The sequence below is a fragment of the Heterodontus francisci genome, chromosome X (genome assembly GCF_036365525.1).
Source record: "Heterodontus francisci isolate sHetFra1 chromosome X, sHetFra1.hap1, whole genome shotgun sequence".
In the NCBI taxonomy this organism is placed as follows: Eukaryota; Metazoa; Chordata; class Chondrichthyes; order Heterodontiformes; family Heterodontidae; genus Heterodontus; species Heterodontus francisci.
In genome coordinates this window covers 3,744,263-3,763,871 of record NC_090421.1, presented here as the reverse complement: position 1 = coordinate 3,763,871, position 19,609 = coordinate 3,744,263, and the positions used below count along the sequence as shown (strand labels likewise).

The 19,609-nt window shown below is 42.5% G+C and overlaps 1 protein-coding gene across 4 annotated transcripts in view; it reads right to left on the bottom strand.

Moving 5' to 3' along the window:
• Positions 1-9,942, bottom strand: part of LOC137358611 (electroneutral sodium bicarbonate exchanger 1-like) — a 238,280-nt gene extending 228,338 nt beyond the window's left edge. For all 4 annotated transcript variants that reach the window (XM_068024677.1, XM_068024674.1, XM_068024676.1 and 1 more), the window contains exon 1: positions 9,770-9,942. In XM_068024677.1, coding sequence (XP_067880778.1) covers positions 9,770-9,814 — 45 coding nt within the window. In that variant the 5' untranslated portion in view covers positions 9,815-9,942. The remainder of the gene's footprint in view (positions 1-9,769) is intronic.
• Between the last annotated feature and the right edge of the window lie 9,667 nt (positions 9,943-19,609).

Here is a 19,609-nt window from a genome sequence, read left to right as displayed (position 1 = left end):
CAGTGGGAGTCATTCAAAATGGAAATAGAGAGAGTTCAGAACCAACATGTTCCCATAAAGGTGAAGGGTAGGACCAAGTCCAGGGAACCCTGGATGTCAAGGGATATAGAGGATTGGAAAAGGAAAAAAAAAAAGCAGGCCTATGGCAGATTCAGAGCACTGAAAATAGCAGAGGCCCTAGAGGAATATAGAAAGTGTAGGGGGTACTTAAAAAAGTAATGAGGAAAGCGAAGAGGGGGCATGAAAAATCACTGGCAGACAAGATAATGAAAAATCCCAAGGCATTTTAGAAGTATATTAAGGGCAAGAGGATAACAGGGAAAAAGTGGGGCCCATTAGGGATCAAGGAGGCAATCTGCATGTGGAGCTAGAGGACATAGGTGAGGTTTTGAATGATTACTTTTCATCTGTGTTCACTATGGTGAAGGACGATGTCGGTGTAGAGATCAGGGAGGGAGATTGTGATATACTTGATCAAATTAGCATTGAAAAGGAGGACGTATTAGCTGTATTAGTGGGCTTAAAGGTGGATAAATCCCCAGGCCCAGATGGGATGTATCCCAGGCTACTATGTGAGGCAAAGGAAGAGATTGCAGAGGCTCTGACACAAATTTTCAAACCCTCTGGCCACAGGAGATACCAGAGGACTGGAGGACAGCAAATGTGGTACCATTATTCAAGAAGGGTAATAGGGATAAACCAGGTAATTACAGGCCAGTGAGTCCAACATCAGTGGTAGGGAAATTATTGGAAAAAATTCTGAGACAGGATTAACCTCCACTTGGAGAGACAGGGATTAATCAGGGATAGTCAACATGGCTTTGTCAGGGGGAGATCATGTTTAACAAATTGGGTGGCGCAGTGGCTAGCACCGCAGCCTCACAGCTCCAGGAACCCAGGTTCGATTCTGGGTACTGCCTGTGCGGAATTTGCAAGTTCTCCCTGTGACCGCGTGGGTTTTTGCCGGGTGCTCCGGCTTCCTCCCACAGCCAAAGACTTGCAGGTGATAGGTAAATTGGCCATTGTAAATTGCCCCTGGTGTAGGTAGGTGGTAGGGAATATGGGATTACTGTAGGGTTAGTATAAATGGGTGGTTGTTGGTCAGCACAGACTCAGTGGGCCGAAGGGCCTGTTTCATTGCTGTATCTCTAAATAAATTTGATTCAATTTTTCGAGGAGGTGACTAGATGTGTAGATGAGGGTAAAGCAGTTGATGTAGTCTACATGGACTTCAGTAAGGCTTTTGATAAGGTTCTGCATGGGAGATTGTTAAGGAGGTAAGAGCCCATGGGATCCAGGGTAATTTGGCAAATTGGATCCAAAATTGCCTTAGTGGAAGGAGGCAGAGGGCAATGGTCAAGGGTTGTTTTTGCGATTGGAAGCCTGTGACCAGTGGGGTACTGCAGGGATCGATGCGGGGACTCTTGCTGTTTGTAGTGTACATTAATGATTTAGATGTGAATATAGGAGCTATGATCAGTAAGTTCGCAGACGACAAAAATTGGTAGTGTCGTAAATAGTGAGGAAGAACGCCTTAGAATACAGGACGATACAGATGGGCCGGTAAGATGGGCAGAGCAGTGGCAGATGGAATTTAATCCTGAGAAGTGTGAGGTGATGCATTTTGGGAGGACTAACAAGGCAAGGGAATATACAATGGATGGTAGGACCTCGGAGTACAGAGGGTCAGAGGGACGTTGGGGTGCTTGTCCATAGATCACTGAATGCAGCAGCACAGGTAGATAAAGGTGGTTAGGAAGACATATGGGATACTTGTATTCTATGCCATGGCTAATATAGGCAACAGCAGGGAGGATATGTTAGAGCTGTATAAAATTGGTTAGGCTGCAGCTTGAGAACGGTGTACAGTTCTGGTCACCACACTATAGGAAGGATGAGACTGTACTGGAGGGGGTGCAAAAGGAGATTCACTAGGATGTTGCCTGGGCTGGAGCATTTCAGCTATTGAGAGACTGGATAGGCTGGGGTTGTTTTCCTTGGAGCAGAGAAGGCTGAGGGGGGACATGATTGAGGTGTACAAAATTATGAGGAGCATAGATAGGAAGAAACTTTTTCCCTTAGCGGAGGGGTCAATAACCAGGGGGCATAGATTTAAGGTAAGGGGCAGGAGGTTTTGACGAGTTGAGGAAAAATGTTTTCACCCAGAGGGTGGTTGGAATCTGGAACACACTGCCTGAAGGGGTGGTAGAGGCAGGAATCCTCAACATTTGAGAAGTATTTAGATGAGCACTTGAAACGTCATAGCGTACAAGGCAATGGGCCAAGTGCAGGAAAAAGGGATTAGATTGGATGGGTGCTTGATGGTCAGCACAGACACGATGGGCCTGCTTCTGTGCTGTAAAACTGACTCTAATGTGACCTGCATCACACCTGAACATGGCACAAGCACTCACAGGTGGCCAACAGTTGCTTGAGATTGACTTGCTCAACTTAGTAATGACATTGAATGTCTGCCCCTCCTCCACAGGGTGACACATTGTCCATTAAGTACTATTTTTAAAATCCATCTCCTCACGCTATGGATCATTTCACAAGTGGGATGTAACCTGCTAGCAAGCTTCAGCTAGTGTCCATCTGTATACAGTCACTAGCAGGTGTATCAGGTAGCTCACCCCAAATTCCCCTCCTGTCCCTGTAGGGAAGTACCTGATTTCCAGACAGACATTCTAGATTCAAAATGGAGAATGCTCCACTTAGAGCAGACAGCAGGGTAGACTAATCAAAAACAATTTTTCCCAAACTGAATGCACATTTGAATGATTTTTAGTCAACAGGAATAATGGTTTATCTGGACATTTAAAATTACATTTTCAGAGGAATTGTTGCACTGTCAGAGGTGCCATTCCTTGAAAGCAAAATCATCTTCCTGTTTAAAAGATGTGAAAGATCCCATGGCACTATTCAATAATGAACAGGGAGTTCTCCCAGTGCCCTGGCCAACATTTTGCACTCAACGACCACCACAAAAAACAAACAGATAAACTAGTCATTCATCTGGTCAGTCATTCTAGGTGTTGAAAGGATGTTTCCCCTTGTGGGAGAGACTAAAACTAGTGGACAGAGTTTAAAAATAAGGGGTTTCCCATTTAAGACATTGTGGGTTGAATGCATCCAGGGACGGTCCTTTTTATCTGAGGGTCGTGAGTCTGTGGAACTCTTCCCCAGAGAGCAGTGGAGGCAGGATCATTGAATGTTTTTAAGGCAGAGGTAGACAGATTCTTGACAAACAAGGGAGTCAAAGTATCAGGGGTAGGCAGGAAAGTGGAGTTGAGTCCACAAACAGATCAGCCATAATGTTATAGAATGGCAAAGCAGGCTCGAGGTGCCGAATGGCCTTCTCCTGCTCCTATTGTGTATCTCGCTGCTATTTGAGAGATTGGGTGTAAGCAAAAATGATTGCCATATTTGCCTGCATAATTAGTGTACTTCATTAGATGTGAAATAGTTCAGGACCTCCTGAGGGATGCAGCAAGGCACTGTATAAACACAAGTTCTTCTTAGAATATCTGGTTAGGTTGGCTAGGATTCAACTGGAGATAGAATTGGATCTCAATGATGCATGTTCTACCTTCCAAAGTCCAAACATTTAATCAGTCAATAATCAGTATTCTGTCCTGGCCCACCAACAGTCTCAGTTATAAAATGATGACTAAACATTCTACATTTTAATATATTTAACATATTGACCAAAAAAGTCAAAACTCTAAAAGTTATCATTAGGTGGTTATTAATAGTCCTTTCCTATTCATAATGGATACAAGCAGCGAGAGGAGCAAAGGCTTGGGAGCAAATTGCTTGCTCACTTTCTTGTAACACACGGACCTGTGCTGACCTGATCCAGTAGAAAAAAGGCTTGTACAGTAAAGCATGGCTACCTGACCCAAATCCGTCCAGGCCCAACGACATGCGTCAGGTTGCTCTTCCAGGCTAGAGTCTGGTCGGACTGGGATGGACAGTGACAGCCAGGACGTCCAGGCAGGAAATGTGCATCCAGACTCCACACTAGTCTGCAGCGAGTGATTCCATCCAAGGTAGAGCACAACCTCTAATATAAATCAACTTCATTCCAGTGGTTGGGTTGGGTCGGGCGCAGGGGAAAAAAAAAAAAAATCAAAGGACTCACTCAGGCCTGGTCAGGCTCAGGTCGGATGTGGTTCTGTCAGGCTTGGGTCAGGTTTCAATTGCAGACCTGAGCAGGCCTTTATTGGACTGTACAGTCAGCTACATACGAGTGGTGTCATCAACTCTCAACCAGCCTCGAAGGTGGAGAGAAAAAAAAGGGGGGTGTTTAGAAATCTGGAACACTCACCCCGAAAAGGCTGTGGATGTTGGGATAATTGGAACTTTCAAGACTAACTGATGTCAATATATTTGTATTAGTTAAGGGTATCAAGGGATATGGAACAAAGGTGAGGGAATGGAGTTGAAGTACAGATCAACTATGATCTAACTGAATGGAGGAGCAGGGGCAAAGGGGCTGAATGGCCGCCTCCTCTTCCTACTGTTCTTATGGACATTATACCTACAAAAAGATGAATGAAAGGGAATCTGCTAGATGAAAGGGCAGCAACACTAGCCTGAACAGACATTGAGGAGAGGATGACCTGTTCATTTTGCCATCAAAAAATAAACGGTTACAAGTTTTATTTTTTTTTTACAATTGGGAAACCTAGGTAAAAGAACAAAGGACAAGATGTGAGAAGTATGATAGCAGGTGAGGCGAGTTAAATAGGAGTGATTAGATGATGTCAAAGTTTTAAAAGCTTGTAGATTGTAGGAGGTATGGAAGCTGGAGGGAAGTGAAGAGTTCCACAGGTCCTGGGAAAAAGTGAATCTGAGCAAGAGACTGAGATGAAGCTTGTTTTCAATGCAGTGAGGAACAACAAAGTGGAGAAACAGAAACAGAGACAAAATCGGAGTAAGAAAGAGCAAGAGATTGAGAACTTGCATTTAGGTTGTGCCTCCCATGTTCTTAGACCTCCCAAAGCACTTGAATTCCTTATTTGATGTGCAGTCACTGTTGTTTTGCAGGCAAAAAGACAAGGACTCAACCATGGTTCCTGCCCCTTATTATCCAGCATCTCCTGCTAGAAAGTGTGTACGTGGACATTAAACAAGACCAGGATTGTGCTCAACTTATGAACATTGATTTTAAACTTGTTGGAAAGAGAAGGCCTGTTACAAGGGCTGCCAGACACTTAGCTGAAAAACATTTGCATAATCACGGATCATGCTTGGAGACAAAAAGGACCATTCCTTGACCCATTCAACCCACAATGGATTTTGATCACCAGACATTGAAGGTGTAAGGAAGAGCATGCCAAAGACTGCTAAGGTGATACAATCCACAAAAGCCAGGACTGGTTAAAACAGCTGGTCACATGACTGACTGGCTGGTCCAGGGTTTTTTGAACTGGCCACAGAGTTTTTGAGCTCAAAGACTGTTTGCTCCTGGAGTGAGAAGACCTCTCCTGTCTGCTCCCATCTCTTTCTCACAAGCCTCTGGACCCAGAGGACACATTGTAAATCTGAGTTCTTTTTGCCTTCAGTCTGGTTCAGTAAATATACCTAGTCGGATGTGTAGGTAAAATCAATTACTTTATTAGCCGGCTGACTTACTCTAATACAACACTGACTCCACCCAGAGTCTGTCTGGCCCACCAGAGTAAGTGAAGTTTGTGATACAGGTACTACTGTTTATACATTAAGATTCATGCTACACCTCCTTGTTTAACCAGTGCAGTACAATTCGACTTCACCCACGTGGTGACATGCAGTACATCTGTTGCTGAGGTTAACAATACACTCCATTCTCAATACATACTTGTTAACATAATATTGTTTTGCACCAGCAAGATAAAAGAAAGCGGACAAGCAAGCTAGTTAGCAAGAGCATAGGAATCAATAAACACTCTGGTCTCACTCCTTACATTGATCATGAGTTCTGTCTCTACCTTGTGAGAAGTAATTGCAGCACATCCTGCTATCTCTATTAGGTGTACATTCCTGAGTGTTTCGTGCAGTCTGCAGCTACAAGTAGTGGCAGCTCACGAAGATAAGAGGGGCCTAGCACTCCTTATCACTCACACAGGGATGGACATCATTTGATTCACAGGAGTCCATTTGTTCCAAACCACAGGGAGTCACAATCAGGCCATAAAGAACAGATGTCCTTGCAATTACCAGTGTCGGCTAGTCTTTACAGTCTCACACACTCTGCCTTTACTTTTAACTATTTCATTGTGGTTTCTGCCACTCAAAATCAAAGCTCAAAGCTACTATTCCTAACTTGGCTATATTTCCCATTAAGCATAGTGCCATGCCTTTCTGCTCACTTCCACAACATGAGCCACAAGAGAGAAAAGTCTCCTACATTGAACAAGGTTTAAGAATACTGGGCATCAACGAAAAGCAAGACCTACCTACAATCAAGGACTCTACAGCGAGCTCGAACAGTAACCAAAACCATCTTCAGATATTGCCTCAAACTTTTCCACTTTATTTTTTCTGCTCTTCTCTGTCTAATATGTGTGCATCGCATATGCAGGCTAGCATGGGCACGTTGCTTATCCGCAGGCGTTGACCCAATTAGAGTTGAAGTTTAATAAAGTTCAACCGGTTTTCTTTAAAAACTTATGAAAACCTGTTTGGCCAGTTTCCTTGCCTTATATTTGGAAGTTAGTGAACAAGGATTCACTAAGGGGGAGCTAAAAAGAGTGTTTAAAATTAAATCCTGTTACGGCAAGACCAGGTAAAGGCTGAGAGGGAACCCTAGACCCCTTTCTCGCCTGATTGTAACAGAAAAGGGGAGGTAAAAAAATCCTGGAATCATTTAAGAACAACTGGATGCTGCAATGAGGAACTTTATGGTATTTCTGGATAGAAAATTATGAGCTGAATGGCCTTCCTCATCTTGTGGTTGTGTGAAAAGGCCTGCCAGCACTCATTGTCGGAGCTCACGTACCAATAGCATCATAAAGCTACTGGCGGACTGTGAAACTGCACCCCAAATACAAGTTCATGCCTTTGGTGGTTGGGGGGGTTGGGCATCACTTAAAAAAAAAACTTCATACAATGAGGGAGAGAGACGAATTAAAGGCTGTAATCTAAACTCAGGAGATAGTTCTAGCTACTCAAAATTGACAATTTTACCTAAACCCTTCCACTTCAGTTCTGTCTTATAGTTCATTCCCAGCCCATCTGATATTCATAATACACTTGTAGAACAGTTTCTAAGCTCTGACTTTACTAATCACTTTTTTTTTTGGCTTGAATGTAATGGCAGTGCAATAAAAAAAAAGGTAAAAGAGAATTTTTCTTAAATTGTATTTATGGAACAAAATAAATTCTCATACAAGTGTACTAGAGGCCAAGCAAGAGGGAGAAAGTCAGTCATTAATGCAGTTATAGTTAAAAGGTGCTAAATTAATCTTGTTTGGGTTACGACTGGAAACAGGGGAAGTGGCATCTGTAAATCAGATGAGTCAAATTAGCCAAAGGGGTTTGGAAGTTGCAAGTCTCCAAAAGATTTCCCCCAGCTTTTAGCGAAATACAGATAATCAAACAACTTAGCATGATAAAATATCCCAATAATTCATAAATTAGAATAATTAACTGCCAGACTAGGAAAAGATGAACAAACTCCTTTTTTTGTCATTAATGAATATAGCTATGATTGAGAGACAAAATAAAAATCAAGAATTCAAAATGGATGTCAGAACTGAGCATAACTGGAAAGCTGAAAACCAAGTCATTGTGCCTGCAGGAGACAAAGGCTTTTTACTCCATACATGAGGCAGCTTAAAATGAGAAGCTTCTCATGGTTCATCGAGGCAGATGCATTAACCATCTTTGCTTGTTTGGTGGCACTAGTTAGGAGTAGATGAGTCCCAAGAATAAAATGAACTGGGGACGATGAACTATGGCAGACTTTTGTAGAACTGGTACATTTTGATGTTTTTGCATCTTGACTATTTTCACTTCTTGTATTTACCAACATGCCAACAAGGGGCGGAACAGTGGTGCAGTGGTTAGCACTGCAGCCTCACAGCTCCAGCAACCCGGGTTTGGTTCTGGGTACTGCCTGTGCAGAGTTTGCAAGTTCTCCCTGTGACCGCATGGGTTTTCGCCGGGTGCTCCGGTTTCCTCCCACAGCCAAAGACTTGCAGGTTAATAGGTAAATTGCCCCTAGTGTAGGTAGGTAAGTGGTGGGGATGTGGTAGGGAATATGGGATTAATGTAGGATTAGTATAAATGGGTGGTTGTTGGTCAGCACAGACTCGGTGGGCCAAAGGGCCTGTTTCAGTGCTGTATCTCTCTATGGTCTATGCCATAAACTTTTTTTTTTAATGGAAAATTGAGAATTTTCATCAAAAATACAAATTGAATTTGCAAATCCACACATTAATATTGTTAAGAGCATGGTAAGAGCTCCCATTCTCATGTCAGATTTCAGTGCAAGTAACAGACTGGTCTGGAAGGGCATGACAGGGAGCCTCAAGAATCAGGTGTGAAAGTCTTTATAAGCTCACAAAATCTAGCCACCAGTGGTGGGGAAGGAGGGGGAAAGACATCTAGGAAATCTCATGAGAAAATGAACAAGTGTGATGAGTACCCAATAAGATAAGAAATTAGTGAAGCATCCTGGACTGTTCTGGTCTACTTCAACTCAAATAAAATAAATTGCATGTCACTGGCTGCATTTTGACTAGCTACCAGTAGCACAGTATAACTGCAGCCTCGAGAGGCACCATCTTAACAGTGTTTTCATTGCAACATTATAATGAGTTGAGTCGTGCATCAGGTCAGGGAAAGAGGCTTGCAAACCACTCTGCCTTCAAAAACAGCACCACCTCTCTTCTAGCTGTCAAGAGTTTGCATTTATAGCATTCAGCAGTGTGGCTAAACCCAAAAACCCCTGATGAAGCAGCACCTTTAAGAGCATGCACACCGTTATGCTCAATCCACATAAGCCTTCCTGTACAATGCATTGCGCACTTTACTGACCTACACCATTCAAAACATTAGGATATGTTGATAGATATGGACATATCATACACAAGAACAATTGAAAGGAAGATATAGAATACTCCCACAGCCAAACGGATAGGAAGAGCTTTGTATCCAGATAAAATGCATTTCAGGTAGGAAAATCGGTGAAACTGAAGCATCTGAAAACACGATTGTTTGATAAAACTTTATTAAAATATTCATGTTAGGGCAAAACGAAATCATGAAACTCAGTCATAACAATCCACTAGGCTGACTGACATCTTTGACGTGTTCTTGGCTCAGGATTCATCCTCAACCACCCTCAAGGTTAATCGTTTAATGTGCAGGCGCCGGCGATCGGTCTGCTTCTCATCCCCCCTTCCCTCGATTTACTGTTTTGCGCCTTTTATTCGGAGCGCATTGAGCAGCAGCAGCCGGCACTCAGGAAGGCAGAACATGCACGTCGCACACATGACAGAAATATTAAATGTCACTGCCGCATTGACTGGGATAGTTTTACCTTCACACGGAGTACAAAAAAAAACCTACATACAACACACACAACAGCCAAGACAACGGATCAAATATTAAACAATGTTTATCACACCTTGGATAAAATGAATCAGCAACCTTCGATCCCATCTCCAATTCTACCATTTGTAGAAGTATTAAAAATAAGCAAAATACTGAGCATTAAATGAAAAGATTCCGGGTTTCTAGCACAAACACGACGTACTCCAGAGCTCATACACAGTACCTGGTAACTTAGGGCACATTCAGATTCCTGACTCCCAGCCGGCATGGTTGAAGCTGATGGAAACGCTGCTGGATCTTCGCTGCTCACTGAAGCCGTGAACTGTCCGCTCGACAATTCAACGCCCGGGAGGGTCAAATCGCGTGCTCACACCGGCCCAAGACAGCGCACGCTCTGTCCTCGCTGCACCAGCAGCGTAAGCTGCATCAGGACCGTCCTTATATCGTCCCTGAGTGGTTAGCCGCCCAGCGGAGCCGCCCAATCAGAATCTTTCATCCTTTAATATATGCATAAGGAAGGGATGCTGGAGAAGAGCAGGAAGCATTTGAATGATTGGCCCAGGATGGATAGAGATTTTCTTTTACAAAATTCCGTATTAATTTTTTAAGAAATCCAAATAAAATCTCATTATCCAGTTCATTGTTTCAGTAACCCATTAATTTGAGACATTTCAACCTAATAAAGCATATGCTTTATTCATATCTCTTCCCAAATAGAATCATAGAATAGAAACATAGAATGGTTACAGCACAGAAGGAGGCCTGTCGTGTCCGTACCAGCTTGCTGTAAGAGCAACTAAGCTAGTCCCACTCCCCTGCTTTTTCCCAATAGCCCTACAATGTTTTTCTCTTCAAGTGCTTATCCAATTCCCTTTAAATTGACAGGATTGAACCTGCCTCCACCACACTCTCAGGCAGGGCATTCCAGATCCCAACCACTCATCTGCGTAAAAGTCTTTCCTCATGTCGCCTTTGATTCTTTGGCCAATTACTTCAAACCAATGTCCTCTGGTTCTCAACCCTTCCACCTTTTAAAATATGTAGATAAATGCAACTGTGTAATGTAGTACAGGCAACTTGCAGATTGCAAAAGCTTTACACACTGCAATATGTGATAATGTAGAGGAAACATATTACACAGCAGGTTATACACAGGGCAATGTACAATGCAGCGGATATGTGAACGTGATCATTTTCTAATTAAAGGAGAAATCGCCTCCATGAACTGTGTCTGACAACCCATTCTCTTTATTTACAAACACATAAAATAATAATGGTGTAAACCACATTCCCATGTCAGTTGTATGCAATGCTGTTCAGAGAATCTTCTACTGACAATTCTTCCCTCAAAATAGAAATAGTTTATCAAACACTTATTAAAAATGGAACACAGTGACCCAACAATCCTTTAAAATTACCCTTTATTATTACAAAATCTTACAAAATGTTCAAATCTAAATAAGGTAGACATCACAATGCTTTGGAGTTTTTATTCTTTGCATCCTACATCATTCTCTTGCTACGCGTGCCCTTGCTGCAAACTGTCCTCAGAGAAGGAACAATCTGTTTCTTTTAAATGCAATTCAATTCAATTCAAAATCAGAGCTTCTGCAACCTATTACCTTCCAATGTATTCCCTAAGTGGAGGTAAAAGTGAGTGCAGCACACACTTCCTTCACAATGAGGAGGGAGATGTAACAGTGGAAGTTGTGAAGGGAGACAGTATCCATTAGAACTAAATAAAGATCCAGATTTTATAGCAGAGCATTAGATTTTCCATCTTTCAAATTCAGAAATGGCCAAGACCCATGGTGCAGGACATTATCAAGTATGAAAATAGGAGAAGACAGAGTAAATCAGTGGATTTTGGATTTTAAAATCTTGTACAGTGTAGAAGGGTGGGAAGGCTGAAAGAGGTAAGAAGTTCCCCTGACCTGGACTTGTAATAGTTTATTTTCAAATGTGAAATTCAGCTGTAAACTATTGTCTGAATTGAAGTCCCTCCCATTACCATCAGGCTTGGATCAAATAACTTGATTTTGTCTGCTTTAAGTGATTTCAGAAACAGAATTTCGCTGACTTTCAATGTGACCCCTCAAACAGTTAAAACACCCACCGAGCTCTCTGCCAGTTGGTTCCTAAATCCGGTTTAATTTTCACATTTTAAAAGGAAGGTAGGAAATGCCAGTGTAGCATATTAGTATATAAATATTTAACATAATTTGTCTAAAATTCCTTCCTTCCTTATTTTAACAGAGGCTTTGGCCAGTTTAAAACAATTAAGGTCTCCTTTAAAACAAATAAATTCACTTCATAAAAATAACATAGATCAGAATTTCAGATGAACACATTCAGCACTCATACCCTAATATCCCAGGGCATAATGTTAGGCCCCGCAATCCTTAATTAGCATTGACGACAATGGAGTCACTAATATTGGGATCTTGCCAGTTAAAAATGTATGGGCTATCACACATGGCACTACACGTAGACTCAGTTCCCACTAGTGAGCATATAGCAGTCCTTAACCCTTCAAAGTGTGGATGCTGTTGTGCAAACACCACATGGAGCATCCTCACCATCAATCATCAGGCTTGCCCCAGGCTGGAAAAGAGAATCCAATTCTAGAATAAAATCATCCCACAAACTCCTCAGTGTACAGGGCTATGATAAGGTAAATAGTGGTCGATTGTTTCCACTGGTCAGTGAGATGGTAAAGAGGGCACAAATTGAAGGTAATCATAAAAAGAGTTAAAGAGGAGGTTAGGAAAAAGATATTTACACAGAGGATGATTAGCATGTGGAATTCTCTGCCACAAACTTCTGTTGAAGTCGAGTCCACAAATTAATTTAAAAGGTAATTAAGTTGCTGCTCAGAAAATTAAGGTTATTAAAGGTTATGGGGAGGGAGCAGGAGTGTGAGATTAAACTAGGTGGCTAATATGGAGAAAACATGGACATAAACTTGATGGGCTCAATGGCTTGTTTCTACGCTGTAACATTCTGTTTTTCTAGAAATAAAATTGCCTGAGAGGGTTTCAGAGCTTTCTTCTTACATGACCTCAATCCCTCAGTAAGAGTCCTGCCTTACAGTTATTGCGAGTCTTTCCTCTGTTATACCACGGGCTACATTCACCTGCTCACGAGATGCCATTTTTACAGAGCTGATGCGTTGTATGTGTACAACAGATCACTTTAGATGTTTAAACTCCAGCAACCATTTCTATTCTCCCCATAGGTCACAAAAGATCCTACAATAAATGTTTCCCTCGAGCAACCACATAGTACCAATGAAGAAGAGACTTAAAATAATTAAAATAGAACCCTCCAGTCACAGTCACAATTACACCAATTTGTTCAGACTATTTTGAGAAAGATGTCAACATTTTGACACCTTCACATTACGACATGCTAGAGCAGGGAGTTCTCCTTGTGTCCTTGTCAACATCCCCCCTTCAACCAACAAGTTAAACTGCTCATTAAACTGATAGCAGTTTTGGGATGATGCTGGTGCAGAATGGCTGCTGTGTTTGCCAACATAAAGGTCACACCAAAGAAATAATTTTTTCATTGGATGAAGTGATTTGAGCCATTTCAGAGGGTGAAGGCATTATGTAAATGCAGGCATTATTAGTTTCACTGCTGCTACCCTCCTGATGGTCATCTTCAACATGTACAGCACTCAGTCATATATCTCTGCTTCGCATTCGACTTACAACAGAGGAAGGGTGATATTCTCTGCTGTTTGCTAATTTTAGCGAAAGCGTAGACATGTGAATAAGGCAATGTTCCTGACTTTTTAACCCACCTCCACATTTTTTTGCTAAAATTAGGAAATGAGGAAAATACTTTCCAAGAAACTTTAGAAAAGTTAAAAATGCAAGAATTTTAAGAAATCACAATATTCCACACAGTAAATCTTAAATCTGTAAAAAATTTAAAATGGCAGAGAGGTGTTTTAACATATGTTGATTAGATCCGCTTGCGCATTAATGGACCTCTCCTGCAGACAATAACCCAACTCCTGAAGCTTGGAATGGGACTGTTAGAGAAATCTAATGATAGTGTTGGAAGTCTAGGAAGCTTTCCCAACCTGAGGAAGATGGGAGAAGGGAAGAGGGACTACAGTCATTTTCTGGGCAGACAAGGTAGGTTTTGATTGAGCATTACTGCAGGACAAGGGGAGATGGGTACAAACTGGTAAAACACAGGCTCCAGTCTGTTGTTAGGAAGATCTTCTTCTGTCAAAGAGTAATCACTACCTGGAATATTTTCCTGGTAGGGTAGTAAGGCAAAAACTACACCCAAGGATAATTAGATGTTGTGCTGGTGGGGATGGGAGTTTATGAAAGGATGAGCTACTTGGAAAAAATGGCCTCTCCTATCTGTACTGACCTTTGCAACTGGTCACTGAGTTATCACTGCAGTCAAAACCCAAGCTTCTCCACTCCAATGAAAAAAGCCCTAAGTTTCTGGGTTTCTTTTTGTAACAGTAACCCCTCGCCCCTAGGTAACATGCTAGTGAACCTACACTGTAGCCTGTCAACTGCTTCTGTAGCTTTCCTGTAATGTATTGGGGATGGGGGTGGGAAAAGACTGGTCAAGTATTGAGTGTATTAAACCAAGTCAAGTAAATACAATAACTTCTGAAAGGATTTGGGTACATCCCTGAACCATCATTTCTATCTTTCCCTTTATCCTCTGTCCTAAGCGTTTTTCACCTGCCAACATGTCAACTCCAGCTGGGAGAGAGAGCAGAATACTGACAACTGCAAACACCTCCCCGGCCTACGCTGTTCAAACCATCAACCAGCAGGGGGCGGACAATACCTATAATTATACGGGAGTCGACCTCTCCTCAGATTTATTCAAGAGACAATGCCTCACAGCTTTTGTACTGATCAACCTTCTGAAGCATCAGCTAAATTTACAGAGATTGTATTGTAATTACTGTTGAAGAGACCTATTTAGACAGAATCTCAAATGCAGGTTTACAATGAGTCCTTATCCTATATTATCTTGATAGATGCAGTAGAAGTACAGCAAATAGATATAGTACAAATTAATGCATTCTTTGGCAGAGTGTTTTTAGTTTATACACAATTTACATTTTGCAGTGAACACTTGCGTTGCCAGAAGATACTAAAGGCCTTAATGCCTAGCGCCATGCAATAGGAAGCAGGAAGCAAATCCCCGCCATGGTTCTGTACATCAGCTGGGTCTACTGGGGAGGTACAGTGCTTCTCCATGTGGAAAATTAGAAGACAAATGAACTTGAAGCCCACTCTCTGACTTCCAACCAGCTTGAAAGACAACTAAGGTTGCCAACTCTCCAGGATAATCCTGGAGTCTCCAGGAATTAAAGATTAATCTTCTGGACACAGCTGTGAGCAAACAGGGAGAAAAGTCCTATGGAGCATTTAAAATGTGTTTTATTTTCATTTTCTCTACATTCTTTTGTTTATTAATTATAAAAATATTGGAGCTGGGGAAAAAGCTGTTTGACTGGGTGGGACAGTTGGAAGCAGGAGGTCTTGTGATGAAACCTCCAGGAATACGACTGACTAGAGTTGGCGACTTTCCAGACAACAGGATTCTCAGAGACTCGGAGAAGTAGTAGTTCAGTTTTATTTGCCTCCCCATGTTTGCGCACACTATTCCTAGGAAAGGACTGGAAGACATGATGCTCCCAGGATTCTGTCAATCCCATTCACGAATTGGTTGTTTGTTGCACAAGACCTAGGATGCCTCAGCAGTTTATTTTCTGTTTCTGTGGGAGAGGGCCCAGCCTCCATTCTGCCCTCATCAGAACACATTTTGATAGAGATGAGGAACTCAGCAGGGAGATTTGTGGGTTTCCCAGTGGGGCAAGGCATTAGGGAACAAGGTGTCAACTGTTTCACTACTGAACTAGAAGCAGCAGCAAATTTAGTAAATTAACAGACAAATCTGATATATTTCAATGTAAGTTCAGAGGTAAGCTCATTACTTTGAATGTCTAGCCAGAGTAAATGAAATTAACATTAAAATAAAATTATCATTAACAGTGGCGCAGTGGTTAGCACCGCAGCTCCAGCGACCCGGGTTCAATTCTGGGTACTGCCTGTGTGGAGTTTGCAAGTTCTCCCTGTGTCTGCGTGGGTTTCCTCTGGGTGCTCCGGTTTCCTCCCACAGCCCAAAGACTTGCAGGTTGATAGGTAAATTGGCCATTATAAATTGCCCCTAGTATAGGTAGGTGGTAGGGAAATAGAGGGACAGGTGGGGATGTGGTAGGAATATGGAATTAGTGTAGGATTAGTATAAATGGGTGGTTGATGGTCGGCACAGACTCGATGGGCTGAAGGGCCTGTTTCAGTGCTGCATCTCTAAACTAAATCTGTTTTTTAGTGCCTATTGGAGATTTACAGATTTCACTTGAAAATACAAATGACGTCAAGATTTAATCAATAAAATAACCACTTTGGTTTTTGGATGGATCCTAAAGAGTCCCAATTTTCATCAAAAGGTTTTTCTAGATCAAACAATGGTATAGGTCAGATCCAATCACATCACATTCCATACCTTGTGTGCAATGTCCTTGCTACAAAAATGACGTGTGACTTTTTCTGACTCTTTCTTTTCTTCCCCACCTTCCCTTCCTAAAAGTAAAGGTTTGCCAAACAATTTTCGTGAAGCTAATGACCTTCCAGCAAAAATAAACACAATTTTAATTCAAAACCTTTCTGCCCTTGAAATCATATTGTACAAATATGACTGGTGAACACCTCCATGAAAAGGGGAGACAAAATTGACACAGCTCAGCTTCGAGGCATTATAGTCCCAAAAAACAGTAAATCACCTATAGTATCGCTTCTAGAATATAGGATCAAGATTTAATTCTCAACCTAAAATACAAGTTTACTAAAATGGAAAGATATGAATATTTAGCATACTTATTAAAATGGCATGATATTAACATTTAGCATTCTTATCTATAATATTAAAATCCTTGCCCTTGAACACACTTCCTGTTCTCATACTAACTTCCTATGTTGTGATTTTGGCGCGCTTTGTGACAGGTAGTAACACTTGTTTATATTATTTTTAATGGACAAGTTTGTAATGCCTGATTGACTACTTTACTTCCCTTTCAGTCCTCCAACAGTTACCATTCCTACATTGTGTCTCCCAGCTCGACAACACATGCCCAGGACAAGCTATATTATTTTAAAAGTTTATGCTTTTAAAAAGAAATCTTTTGCTATTTCTACAAAAGATTACATTTAAAATCACTCCCTGCTGGATTTAAATTCTCCCTGTTAAAATCCATACTGCAAGTCTGCGGTTCACAGTATGGGGTAAATTAACACAGGGCCAAGCATTACAACAATGAATAATGAAAACTAAACATATAAAACTCTGTTGTAATCATAGAAAAGTTAGGGATAATATTAGAAGTCTCAGGTATTGGCACTTAAGTTTGACAGCGCAGTGGGGCAGCACAGTGGCGCAGTGGTTAGCACCGCAACCTCACAGCTCCAGCGACCCGGGTTTGATTCTGGGTACTGTCTGTGCGGAGTTTGCAAGTTCTCCCTGTGTCTGCGTGGGTTTTCTCCGGGTGCTCCAGTTTCCTCCCACAGCCAAAGACTTGCAGGTCGATAGGTAAATTGGCCATTGTAAATTGCCCCTAGTATAGGTAGGTGGTGAGGGAAGGTGGGGATGTGAGAGGGTAATGGGATTAATGTAGGATTAGTATAAATGGGTCGGCACAGACTCGGTGGGCCGAAGGTCCTGTTTCAGTGCTGTATCTCTAAATAAATAAATAAATAATTGAAAGAGGTACAGAAACACTGGTCTGCATTTTGAAAGCCCAGCGGGTGAAAAACATAGCAGTCCGCACACATGGGGCGCATGTTGCGGAGTCACCACAATTCCAAACGCGATGGCTCATTACATGGCCGGGGCGGCTGCCACACCGTCACACCACCCCCCCCCACCCCCACCGATGATGTGGAGAGGGTGGGCGAGCCATCCCCAGCAATGGCGTCCGGCGCCGATGCACAGGCGCCGGACACCATTTTTAAAGGGCTTACAGCCCTCAATGATCATTTAAATTTTTAAAGACACAGTGAATGTAAAAGTAATAAAAATGAATGAAAAAATCTTTCAATGCCCTCTCCCACCACCCCCCACCCCCCCCAATGGCATTACACGTCATTCCTGCCCTTCCCCCCACCCCGGAATACCTACCGTGAATATAGGACCTGCCCCCACCCCCCCAAAGTTCAGAACCTTTGTCCTTTACCCCTTCCCATCACCCCCACAATCAATCCGAAGAGTTTGACCCCACTGCCCCCCTCCAGCACTGAGGACAGTACCTCCTCCCCCCCTCCCCACGAGTCGCGCCTCGTTTCCCTGGATGGGGATTCGAAGGGGCGGCATTGCCGGCCGCCAGAAGGAAGATCGGTGTGGCAAATAAGGAGGTGATGGGACCTTCATTAATTCAGGTAGGTTCATTTATTTACATATGGAAATCACGGTCCTGTCACCAAGTGGCGGTGGTGGGGGGTCATGAGGCCTCTCCGCCTCCGTTGAGATTGGGCCGGGCCCTGCTTGTATCAGTGGCGGGCCTCATCAGTAGCGATCTTCATGCCCCCCCGCCACTGTTCCAGTCTCGGGGACCCTTTAAAATCCAGCCCATAGAGTGGCGCTATATCACAAGGAATGGTGCTAAACCACACCACAAAAATATAGTGGAATTACATTGCAGATTACAAAGTAAATGGCAAATGAAAATCTAGATATATAGATAACTAAGTCAGTGAATTCAAGGTACACCGCAACATTATTTAGAGGTTAGCATATTAAGCACATCAAAACAATTCCATACCCACTTGGGTTTCACAATAAATTTACTGCTGATATCAATTAGAAGTTTATGACAAGGAAAATTCCTTCTCTGCACTAAGTACAACCAAATCATAAACCTATAGAAATACATTCAGCCCAACCAGTCGATGTTGGTCTTTACCCTCCACGTGAGCAAACAGTTCTAATTACATTTACCTGCCCTGTTCCCTTTTCCTTCAACTGTCTATCCAATCTAATCTCAAATGTTGATATAATGTCTGCCTCAACCACGAACCCTGAAAGTGAACTCCACAGCCTCACAACTCTCTGATCTAAATCTTACATTTAATTCTGTACCCATTGTTTTTGACCCCCCTCAACTACCGTAAACAGCCTACTTCTATCTGCTCTGTCCCATCCTTTCATTATTTTAAAGACTTCTATCATATTGCCTCTAATCTGCCTTGTTCTAACAAAAAAAGTCTGAACAGTTTGTCTTTCTTCAAATTTGGCAGAATCCAAGTGAATCTGCGTTAAATTCTCTCTAAAGCCTCACTATCCCTCCTATAGCATGGAGCCTAATGCAGCACACATTACTCAAACTGAGTTTTTTCTTAAGGTTCCTGGTACTTTGTCCTTCCTTAGTCTAACTAAGTGCGAAGAGAAATGCAGACTGGTTTCAATCTCATAATGAAGAGCTGGAACCTGTCATAGCCGCTAAGCGCATTGCACTTTTGAACTACAAGAAAGCCCCCAGCGATTTAACATCCGCAGCACTTAAAGCAGCCAGAAGTACTGCACAAAGAACAGCTAGGCGTTGCGCAAACGACTACTGGCAACACCTATGCAGCCATATTCAGCTGGCCTCAGACACCGGAAACATCAGAGGAATGTATGATGGCATGAAGAGAGCTCTTGGGCCAACCATCAAGAAGATCACCCCCCTCAAATCTAAATCGGGGGACATAATCACTGACCAACGCAAACAGATGGACCGCTGGGTTGAGCACTACCTAGAACTGTACTCCAGGGAGAATGCTGTCACTGAGACTGCCCTCAATGCAGCCCAGCCTCTACCAGTCATGGATGAGCTGGACATACAGCCAACCAAATCGGAACTCAGTGATGCCATTGATTCCCTAGCCAGCGGAAAAGCCCCTGGGAAGGACAGCATTACCCCTGAAATAATCAAGAGTGCCAAGCCTGCTATACTCTCAGCACTACATGAACTGCT